Raw genomic sequence first — 11,926 nt, forward strand, 5'->3', positions numbered from 1 at the left:
GACGCCAAAGTTCATCTGCATAAAAAAATAAAAATAAATTAAAGTCAACATTTTTAAAACCATGGAAGGGTAATTTTTAAACTGGTGATGCGTTCAAGTGTCTCTCCTGGTTGCGTTCAATCCAGAGTTGCTTTTCTTTTTAATTTCAGACCCTGACTTGTTGCGTTCGTTCTGTTTCGGGGTCGTTCTGATGGAACTCAGGCGTTCTGTGACCCATAATTCCTCCAACCGTCTCCATTCATTGATTTTCCTCCAGACCTGCTGACACACGCGCTCGTATCGCCGCATCTCCATCACTTAAGTCAGCAGTTCCCATGGCAACGTGTTCTTAAAGGAGCCTGGTGATGCCGTCTCGGTGTCTGTCGGAGCATCAGGCGGGAGGTAGCATTAATGACCCGTCTCCGTGGCAACACCGGCGGCGGTCCCGTGTCCCCGGTGCGAGGCGGCGACACACGACCTCCGAAGAGCTGACGTCAGTAAAACGACGCCCGTCATGATAGATGGATAGATAGATCCAGTTTATATAAATCAGAAGAGTCCTGTTTTATATTTTGTTACGTGACAGATAAGCTAAACTAGCCTAGCATTAGCCTGATCATTCCAGCTCGTTCTCCTTTAAAACACAACCTGAGTTCGACTGACTCACCGACTTCACCTCTGATTGGTCGCTTCCTGTTACACAAAAGTAAATCACCAGCAGCCAATGAAAAAAGCTGAGCATTGACTTCCTGTCTGTGTCACGATGTGTATATAGATGCACGGGTTGTAGGTTCAAATCTCTCTGCAGGACTCATAAGTTCAGGCCCTGCAGCTCCATTTCCGTCCTTTAGGGGGCAGAGGTCACATAGGAAATGTAGCTGTCAGAGGTCACACGGCTCCTCTCAGGTATCTGACCTATCGGTAAATGTGGTTTCCCTCCGAATGACATCGCCCGCCCCCCTCCCCCAGCTCACTCTATCATGCTAAGCTAATGCGCTATAATTGTTAGCTTCCTCTCTACATCCGTCTTGTATTACTGTAATCAAATCTGTCTCAGAAGTCCTCGGCGTCCTTCCTCCATCACTCCCTCCTCCATCACTCCCTCCTCTATCACTCCCTCCTCCATCACTCCCTCCTTTATCACTCCCTCCTCCATCACTCCCTCCTCTATCACTCCCTCCTCCATCACTCCCTCCTCCATCACTCCCTCCTCCATCACTCCCTCCTCCATCACTCCCTCCTCTATCACTCCCTCCTCCATCACTCCCTCCTTTATCACTCCCTCTTCTATCACTCCCTCCTCTATCACTCCCTCCTCCTTCCTGAACTAATGTTCCAATGACATTTAGAAATGATAAATGCCGCTGACCGCCAGGAGGACGAGGAAATGAAGACGGAGGGACGTTTGTGGACAATCAAGAATTTTTTAAAGTAAATTAAAAAAAATAAATCGGAGGTTTGCATGTAACCCAGACGTCCGAGCTCCTCATCCGATCTGTCAGTCCCGGAGCGTTCTGGCTCGACGGCAAACATTTACTGAAAATATGATTTTCCTGTAACCGAATTAAAATCCTTCTGTTCTGGAGTCTGGAGTCCATCTGTGGCTCCTGGTGTCGGAGTTCTGGTCCAGTCCGCCCCGTAAACACAGATTTAATTCATTTACATTAATGTCATGTTCCAGCAGCACACAAATCTCCTTCACTTGCTTTTCTAAACAACTTTGTAATGGAGCCGGAAACCCTAGTGGGTCTGGAGCCCCCTGCTGGTGGGAGGGTGGAACCTGCAGCTATGAAGATCTGATGGACTTCAAAGGAAAGTTCAGGTACGTTTTTTTAAAAAAAAATCGAACTCTTGAGCGGATTTACAGAATCACAAAGACGAATCCAACGAATCCGACGAATCCGAGCTAGCACTGAGGAATCGTTCTATTTCGACTCGTCCGATCCGAAGTGGCTGTAGGTCGACGGAAAATAAATAATAGAGGAGCCGGGGAAAAAAACGGAGGATAGACTCTTTACTTTAATGGATGACCCCCCCCCCCAACAGATGGACTGGGGGTGCATTCATATAGCTCTTTAATTATAGAGGAACGACGTCGTGCCAAAAGTTCAAATCAAAGCAGGCGTTTCGGAGCAGATAGGCTCCGCCCCCTCCCCCCTTCCTTCACGACCCCCCCCCTCCTCTAAATCCTTCCGACTCTAATTAGAGCTCTGGTTATCAGGAAGGCTCCGAGCCTCGGCTCGCCGCCGGGGGACACTCCGTCATCCGTCCCTCGCCGCTCGCCGCTAATGGGATTAAAGGCTAATTGAGGCTAATTGAATAAAGGATTAGAACATGAATCAGCACTTTGTAAAAAAAATGGTTTTATATGCGGAATATTTTAATGTTTTAATCAAGAACCCACAGCTGTGTGTTCACTCCTCCGTAAAGGAGCAGTTCACCCAAAAGGAACGTTAAAGATTTGTTTCCTGATGAGGTGCAGGTGGGCGGGGCCACAGGTGATGAGGTCATGAGGTCATAAACCAGCTTCCTGTCTGTGTGTGAGTGAAGTGAGGGCTAACACCGTTGGCTTCCAGGCTAACCTGGAGGCTTCGGTTTAAAACGCGGCGACTTCAGAATCGATTTGTGGACTTCCTGGCGATGCCCTCAGGTGAGTTCACCTGTCTCAGTGCTGAGTCACTTCCTGGTTATTTCTGATCAGATTTGATTGTGATTGAAGGGGGGGGGGGTGGTGGATCATTACTATTCACTATCACCATCTTTCCTAGACATCTCCCTGCTTCGCATTGTAAAAGCGGAAGTAAAGGATTTCGGGAATAAAAGGTGAATTATTTATTTATTTTTTTACATGTAATTTTAAAAGGATTATTTTTCCAGCTGTTTGATGAGAAACTTTTTGATGAAGGAATTTTATTCATTATTAATTTTTTTCTTTCATAGAGTAAACCACGTGTTTGACGGGTAAACGCTTAAACGCAGATTTCCGTCAAACTTCCGTCTCTCAGCTGTTTGTCTGCAATGTGGCGGCGCGCGACGGCGAGGGGCGGGGCCGCGAGGGCGGCGCGAGACCGGAGAGAGAGAGAGAGCGAGCGCCGGTGCCCGGCGGAGAGCCGGCGATCAGCGACGAGTCTTCCTGCGGACGAGCCGCTGGCAGCGCAGCCCGGGCGGCGCACGACGAAGCACCGGGCCGGTGGAGACCCGGAGAACGCGGCTGATCTGACCACCCGCCGGGCCGGTGTGGGTGTGGGAACACCCCGGTACCGGCACCGCCACCGGGTGGGTCCGGAACTCTCTCCTCTGCAACCTGTCCGAGTGCGCTGACGGCCGGCGGTGATTGGTCGATCCAGCGGATGAGCGAACCGGACGCACCTGCCACCGGAGCGGGGTGGGATACTCCGCCGCTCGTGACCTCCTGCTCCGGGGGACACCTCCTCCCCCGAGCCGGTACCTCCTCCTCCTCCTCCTCCTCCACCGGGGCGACCCCCGGGGACCCCACCGATGCGTCCCGCCGTCCCTGATGCTCGGCGGCGCTCCGGGGCTTTCCGGTCGGTGGGAGAGGCTCGAGCCGCGGCCGCGCGCTAGGATGCTGCGCCAGGTGTTGCACGCGGGCCTGAGGAGCTCCTTCCACGCCATTGGCCGGTTCGTGGCGAGCCACCCGGTGTTCTTCGCCTCGGCGCCCGTGCTGCTGTCCGTCCTGCTGGGGGCCAGCTTCAGCCGGTACCGGGTGGAGGCGGACGTGGAGAACCTGCTGGCCCCCAAACACAGCCTGGCCAAGATCGAGGGGAACCTGGTGGAGAGTCTGTTCCCCGTTAACCGCTCCAAACACGCGCTGTACTCCGACCTGCAGACACCGGGCCGCTACGGGCGGGTCATCGTCACCAGCAGGAAGGGGAGCGTCCTGGACCCGGTTCACCTGGACACGGTGCTGAAGGTGCGTCAACCGGTGCGGCTTGTTTTTAATGTGGGTTATAGGTTGAAAAGTAATAATCAATTAATCAATCAATAAATCAATGAGTAAAAAGGGGCGTTCCCAGACATGAAGTTGGACTGGAGTTAGCCCGCCAAAACGGTTTAGCCTGTTGGCGTCTTTTAAAAACATTGTAAATATGTATTTTTCCACCAAATAATAATTATAATAATGATATTAATAAAATAATGATGGAAATTTAAATTCATAAAAGCCACCAAAGCTTGTTGCTAGCTAATGTTAGCTGATGTTGTCAGAATTGTACATTAAAGTAACAGAGCTAACGGTCGCTAATGTTGCTCATCTTATGTTTATATTTGATAATACATTGAGAAGTTGACCTGCTAATAGATTAGCGTCAGCGGCTAGCCACCATTGTTAGCTCGTCTATTTAAATCCAGCAACTGGCCCCGCCCCCATTAAACGATAAAAGTGATGAACGCCATTCTGTCGTTTGACACTTTAACGTAATAAAAATGGCGTGACGCCGCTTTAACATCAAACACATCGGTCAAAGCCGAAGTAAAGGTCAGCGCACACTCATCCTCATTCTTCATCCTCATTCCTCATCATCCTCAGTCGTCGCTAACCGCCTCCTCCTGAGGAAGCGGGGCGTTCCGATAGGGAGGCGTCGCAGGCGTCCGTCTCCGCCTCGATTTATCGTTAGCTCAACACCCCAGGAGCAATTGGCCGAATGATTTCACAAAGTCACGCCGGCCTTGTTGGCGAGGGTCAAACATGGCCGACCCTGTTGATGGTGGCGGATGGCGTCTCGTCGCCTCCTGCTGTGAGACAGACGGGTGTGAAGTGGCTGTTACATCATCTTACTCTCGCAGTCTGTCTGCCCTTCTAGTGCATCACGTTTCCCAGCATGCCATCAAACCCCGCCCCCCCAAGTGGATGTAAACCTGTTGCATCACTGATGGAGAACCCGGGCTGGTAGATTCTGGACCCTCAGGGTCTCCCAGAACCCAAACTGGTTGATGGATCCACAAAGACCTCAGAATCTCTGGGTTCTCATGAGGATGAGATCGTTTCTCATGACGACAACATTCTCTCCCAGTCCAGGATCTGAAAAGCAAATTATTTCATCCGCAATAACTAGTACTTTTTAAAACTATCTAGTTGTCATAATTGAGATTATCCTACATTTGTTTGAGGTTTTCTCATAATTAGATTGTGATCTAATTTATTTAGTTGCGGTGATGAAAGTTTCTCCTAACAATGTGATTCTCATGAAGACATGATCATCATGAGACATTTATGAGATCATTAGGAAATTACCATGAGATGATTATGAGATTGTCATGAGATTATTATGAGAATCATGAGACCAATGAGAATATTATGAGATAATTATGAGAATCATGAGATCATGATGAGATAATCTCTCATAGTCGAGATCAGATCTCATCATCAGATCATTTTTCAGTGACCTGATTGTTTCTAATCTCATTATCATGAAATTATCCTCTCATCGCCAAGAGAACTTGTCAGAGTTGGGAGATGAGGATCTTTTACTTCCTTCTCATCCAAATCGTTGTGTGTGGAACCTGAAACACTCTCAGCTGACAGGAGGCGGGGTTTAAGTTAATTTTCAGATATGAGACATGATAAAATTTCCATTTAAGGCCTAGAAAATGTAAAAATATTTGATGTAAATGACATGAAAGCCATAAATACCCAGTTGGTGTTTTTCTACACCCGTCCTCTGCAGTGTTTGCTGAGGCACGCACCGGCATCAGGCCTGTTGCTTAGTAACCACACCGCCAGTGTCGGAACCGTTGTCCTCTAACCAAAATAACGGAGGGAGGGTTCGTTCTGTCGAGTGAAAGCACCGACTCCCACTCACGTCGCCGCCGCCGAGTCAAACCACCGGCTGCGAGCACAACGCTGTTGTTGGGAGTCCGTCTCCGGTGGCAGTTGTCCCTGTTTCTGCAGCGTTTCCATGACAACAAGAAGTCTAAAAAAGTTTGGACATTACGTCCAATAAGGAAAAAAAAAAAATCTGAATTCAACATGTGATGCGTGATTGGATTTAATCGATGTCACGTTCGTTATCACTTCCAAAGACAAGCTGAAAAGCTGATTTTAAATAAAGTTTTAGCATAAACCATGCTAGCTGAAGCTAACCTGTTACTTCCTGGTTGCGCAGCTCCACAGACGGATCTACCAGATGCAGGTGATGGTCCCGCCGACGGGTCCCAACAGCTTCAACTACTCCTTCTCCTACCTCTGTCTTCCTGACGACAAGAACGTCTGCATCATCGATGACATCATCCGCGCCATGGAGGAGATCCAGCTGGCCCGCGCCTTCAACCGGTCCGTCCCCGTCCTGCGGTACCCCATCACACAGCTGGCGGACGGGCGGCAGGCGTACATCGGCCACCAGCTGGGCGGCGTCCAGAGCTGGGGCTCCAGCAGGGCGGTGATGGGCGCCAGAGGGGAGGGCGTACGTTCTGCCCGGGCGCTGCAGCTCACCTACTACCTCCAAGCCCGCGGCGGGCTGATGGACCAAGTGGCCAACCAATGGGAGAAGGCCTTCTGTGCGGAGTTGCAGCACTTTGCGGCATTGCACCCTAAACTGGGGCTGTACCCTTCCACTTCGTCTTCTCTGAGGACCGACTTCCAGTTCTCCTCGGTGTTGGCACACCGCCCCCTGCTGGCCAGCCTGGGGGTGTGCGGCATGTTGGCGGTCCTATGCTGCTCCATGAGGGACTGCGTGAGGTCCAAACCCTGGCTGGGGCTGCTGGCGCTCCTGTCCATCACCCTGTCGGGCCTCACCGCCGCCGGCATCCTCAACCTCACCGGCGCCACCTACAACTCCACATACCTGGGCATCCCGTTCGTCATGCTGGGTAGGTGTGCAGCTCAACGCGCCGCAGATGTTTGTCAGGAAGTAATCTAGACCTTTTTAGAGGGGGTTGAGTCCAGATTGGGCTACAGGTCGTCCTCAACAGGTGAGCATGCGGACATGCAAACAAACGCGCTTCGCCATATCCCACTACTGCAGTCCCCTTTTCTGCCACAACCCCCCCGGCAGCAGCACCACTGTGTTCATGCAGCTCCAACACCCGTCCCCCTTTCTTGTTAGTTGTTGTCTCTGCTAGCATCTCAGAGCGTTAAACACTAAAGTTTCCAAGACAGAGAGATTATCATGGATGATAGTGAAGATAGTGGCGGTGGTGACAATCTGATGACGACTCTGACTCTGACCAACACTAGCCCTGAGGGAATAGAACTTTAGTATTTACAGTAGTCGTGACGTTTAAATGAATAGATGGAGATTAGAGATTGAAATTTAATAAGTTACGAACAATTCAATTTATGAATAACCTCTAGGAACTGATTTTGTTTGTAAGTTGAGGACTACTTGTATCTGGAAGATTGAACAGGAATTAACTCGACTGACAATCAGGGGAGAAAACGGGTCTGGAGCGCGTTGGTGTTCGTCCCAGATTGTCCAGGTTTAAACGTCCCAAACTGCTCATAGATAATTCAAACCCGACAAAACTTCTCAGAAACTTTTCTTCGCCTGAGATCCCATCAGCCAATGAGAGCGACGGCAGCTACCGCTAACAATAAACGATCAATGGCCGACTTTGAAACTTCGACTTGTTTCCTCAAGAAGTTGGACTTCTTCCGTCTCATGAGGCGACGCGTTCACGGCTTCCTCCGACATGAGGATCTGATTGAAACCCCCCGGCGCCCCGTGATGAGACGGTTTTAATCTGGCAGCTGATTGGACGTCTGAGACTCGAGGGAAGAGAATCTGTGAGAGTCTTGTACGTGTGACAGAACCGGATTTTATCATCGAGAGGCCGACGTCCGTCTTGGCGGCGATGGATCGGCTGTGAACTTGGCTGTCCTTGTTTCGCCGTCTCCTCCGACTCAAAATCAGCATCGATTAGCACCAATGCTAACGTCAAATGCTAATTCTTTATGAATATAAGACCAAAATGTTCTTTTAAAGACTAATGAACCTTTTAAAATTAAATTCTGTGATTGCACACCTGAACATTTCACGTGTGATTCTACGTGTGTGACAGCGGCGTGCTAACAGAGCGCTAACGGATGAGCTGCACGTGTGGCCCAGACCATAATTAGTGATGAAGAGAAGGAGGAGGAGGGAAGCTGCTGGTGGTCTGAAAATAACCAGGGTTGGCAGAGGAGACAAGGGGTGGTGGGGGTCACGCCGAGGGTTGAGTGAAGGGTCGTACGACAGGAAGCGAAACGTCGTACAAACGTTTGATCCTCGTCTTCATCGATCCAACGTCGACTCTGAATCATCAAAGCTGGCGGAACCCGAGCGTTTGCGACGCGGCGCGTTCCAACAGTTTCCGCCCCCCCCACTCTAGAACCGGAGGCGTGAACGCGTGAAACGTGTCACGCGTGTGAAAAACGTCTTTTCGCTGCTCTCTGCACCTTTTCTTTGGCGCTGCTGCTCGTCACGGGTCTGCAGCCCCTCTGGGGGGGGGGTGTCTGGACGTCGCGCCTCTGTTGGGGTGTTAAGCGAGGTGGTGGCGGCGGTGGTAGGGGGAGGGGGGCTAACCGTTGCCATGGCAACCGCAGGACAGGAGCAACAAAATGTGCACGCTGTCCCGTGGTGGATCGGTAAACGTGGACGTAGCATTAGCGTTCGTACCTGCTTGTGGCCCCGCCCACCTGACGAATAAAACCCAACTCACTTTGAAGATTTAACCCTCCAGCTGCCGAACACTCTTCACATCCAATCGGTCGCCAACTTCATCGATTAGCGCCGATCCCCCGAAGGGCGTTTCGGGGGAAGCTAACGCGTTCGGATTAAGCTAGTTCTGACGAGACTTGATTTTATTTTTTGCTAACAGCTAGCAGCATGGTCGCGTTTTTAAAAAATGACCTTCCGTGTCTCCGTTTCCCATCAGGCCACGGGCTCTTCGGCTCTTTCGAGATGCTGTCGTCGTGGCGACGGACCCGAGAGGACCAGCACGTGAAGGAGCGCGTGGCGAGCGTCTTCGAGGACGTCATGCTCCGCTTCTCCGGCTCCACCCTCCTCCACCTGCTGACGTTGGGCTTAGCCGCCTCGCCGCTCACCAACATGGAGGCGGTGCGGCTGTTCTGCCGCACGGCGGCATTGGCGGTCGCCGTGGGTTACGTGTACACGCTGTCCTTCTACAGCTCCTGCCTGGTGTTCACCGGTTACCTGGAGACCGGCTACCGACACGGCTGCTTCTGCCGCCGCGTCCCCAAACCGGACCGGCTGGATTCCAAACCCGCCTGGTACCGCTGCCTCATGCACACCCGCTACCAGGACGAGACCGCCCACACGCCGCACGCCGTTGCTCACACGCCCACCAACCCCAACCTGACCCTCACGCACGCCGCCAGCCTCCCCGCCGCCTTACACGGACTAACGGCTAACTCCACCCACACACATTCCAACCCCCATCCTCAGGACTCCCACCTCCTACTGGGGTGCGTGAGGCGTTGCTATGGCGACTGGATCACCAATACATACGTGAAGCCCTTCGTGGTTCTGCTGTACCTGGTTTACATCTCCTTCGGACTGATGGGCTTCCTGCAGGTGAGTCCTTTACTTCCTGTTCACCGTTACAGCGGTACCTCTACGTACGAAATTAATTGGTTATGGAAGAAATTTCATAAGTAGAGACGCGTTTTCCATGAAAAAGCCCTAATCCTTTCCAAGCCCCCCAAAATTCAGACATAAATGTTTTGTAAAGCATAAAAATGCATCAAAACATGTAACAAATACATGTTTTCGATTAGATTATTACACAATAAATGAGAGTTGTGCATAACGTAAAAAACAAAGAATAAAGAATAAAAATGATGGTAATTAACCTTTTAACTGCTGTCTTCATTGTTTTTTGCCCTCTTTGGTTCATGCCCTCTTGCCCCCCCATGAACAACAGAGTGAATTCCAGTCCTCCTTCTGAACTTCTCCAACCACCCACGCGACGCCTTAAACTCCTTAAACTTCCTTTAGTTTTAATAACGTGGTGATTGTAGATGCATTACGGCCATATTCTTTGGAGAGATCAACCAAACGCATCCCTTTTTCAGGCTTTTCTATGATCTCTTGCTTTGTTTGTACGGACAAAAAAAACTCTTTTCTTCGTCTTTTCTTTTCCTCTTTTCTCCGTCACTTTCTTGGGGTCCATAGTGAATACTCTAAAAGTTAATATATTTATGTAAAACTATCAGAACACCTCATGGGTCGAGGGCCGAATGACGAGGACGCTGCATAGACACCTATCTAGCTCCACACAGAGGTCCCTCTTAGCCAATGGGATGCCAGGATGCTAGGTAATAGCCAATGGCAGAGCAGCTATAAGAATGTTGCGTTCAGGAACCTGTGGGAGCTGCGAGTATCAGCCCATACTGTATTTTGTTTGTTTGTAACTCGAAATTTCTTTCGTAACTAGAGGCAATATTTTCCTGTTGAGGCGTTTCGTCAGTAGAGGTACCAGCTATGAGGTACTCTACTTCCTGTTTTGACGTTTCCCCCTGTTTCCAACAGGTAACCCAAGGTTCCGACCCAAGTGCGCTTGTTGCCATGGATACAGCCACGGTATTATACACCCGTGCCCAACAGCGCTACTTCAGCTCGTACTCCCCCGTCATCGGGTTCTACATCTACGAGAGCGCCCCCTACTGGAACACGTCGGTGCAGCGAGACCTCCTAGAATACGCCAAAGGCTTCCAGCGAATCAGCTGGCTGGAGGCGTACCTGAACTACCTGTCGGATCGCAACCAGTCCACCAGCCAGCCGCGGGAGAACTTCACCCGCACGCTCCGCCACGCCTTCCTGCGCGAGCCGCGCTTCACCCACTTCGCCGACGACATCATCTTCGCCGAACGTGGCCAGGGGGAGGAGCCCGACGTGGCGGCGTCGCGCATCTTCCTGGTTGCCAAGACGACGGAGAACAAGCGAGAGGAGATGTCGGTGCTGCTGGACACGCTGCGGCGCCTGTCGCTGACATCGCGCGTCCGCTTCCTGATCTTCAATCCGTCGTTCGTGTACCTGGACCGCTACGCGGCGGCGGTCAGCTCGCCGCTCAGACATTCGCTGCTGGCGGCGCTCTTCCTGTTGGGGCTGTCGTCGCTGGCGGCGGTGGAGCCGCTGGTGTCGGTGTGGCTCGGCCTCACGCTGGCGTCGGTGCAGTTCGGCGTGCTGGGCTTCATGACGCTGTGGGGGGTGGAGCTAGACTGCGTGTCCGTGTTGTGTCTGATCGCCGCCCTGGGGCATTCGGCGGACTGCAGCGGGCCCCTACTCTGTGGGTTCGCCTCGGGGCGGGGCGACAGCAGGACTCGCTGGGTGCGGGCGGCGCTGGAGCGACACGGCGTCCCGTCGCTACAGACGCTCGTCTGTTTCGCCGCCGCGCTGGCGCCGCTGGGGTGGGTGCGCTCCAACCTCACCCGCACACTGTTCCGCTGCCTCACCCTCACGGCCGCCTGCTCCGCCCTGCACACCCTCGCCTTCCTGCCCACCCTCCTCACCTTCCTCCCCCCTTCCAAGAGCAGGGGGCACCGCCGGCAGGAAGGGGAGGGGCAGAGACAAGAAGTGGAGTGCGTTGAAATGAACGACAGCACGCGAGTGGTTGACCAGATCACCACCGTCTGAGCGGACGCCACGCCCCTCCCTCCCCTGCCTCGAGCCCAAAGGAAGCCCCGCCTTAGCCCCGCCTCTGAAACCGGCTTCAGATCCAATCACGTTGCTCGGCTCACGCTATTCGTTCGCGCAAGATAACGCTGTGATGTCATCTGTTTCCACATTGATGCTGGGCAAATAAAGTCAAAATCTAGAAAACACGGCGCTGAACGCTTCCGGTTGTGTTTTTATTTCCAATCGCGTCGCTAAAAATCGATAGATTATTGATCGGAGAACCCATCACTACAGCAGCCGTGTTGTTCAGAGGTCGTCCAGTTTTACCGCGGCCTCAAACGCACCACGAGGATGAAGAGACAACTTATTTCCAC

At 52.0% G+C, this 11,926-nt stretch overlaps 1 protein-coding gene across 1 annotated transcript; it reads left to right on the forward strand.

The window, feature by feature from the left end:
* The first annotated feature begins 2,568 nt into the window (after window positions 1-2,568).
* ptchd1 (patched domain containing 1) lies at window positions 2,569-11,649 on the forward strand. The gene is made up of 5 exons (XM_068304292.1): window positions 2,569-2,629; window positions 2,985-3,910; window positions 6,102-6,804; window positions 8,851-9,509; window positions 10,467-11,649. Exons 2-5 carry the CDS (start codon window positions 3,497-3,499, stop codon window positions 11,568-11,570), a joined length of 2,880 nt encoding a protein of 959 aa, XP_068160393.1. The 5' UTR covers window positions 2,569-2,629; window positions 2,985-3,496; the 3' UTR covers window positions 11,571-11,649.
* The last annotated feature ends 277 nt before the right edge of the window (window positions 11,650-11,926 follow it).

Source organism: Antennarius striatus, chromosome 20 (genome assembly GCF_040054535.1).
Source record: "Antennarius striatus isolate MH-2024 chromosome 20, ASM4005453v1, whole genome shotgun sequence".
Taxonomy (NCBI): domain Eukaryota; kingdom Metazoa; phylum Chordata; class Actinopteri; order Lophiiformes; family Antennariidae; genus Antennarius; species Antennarius striatus.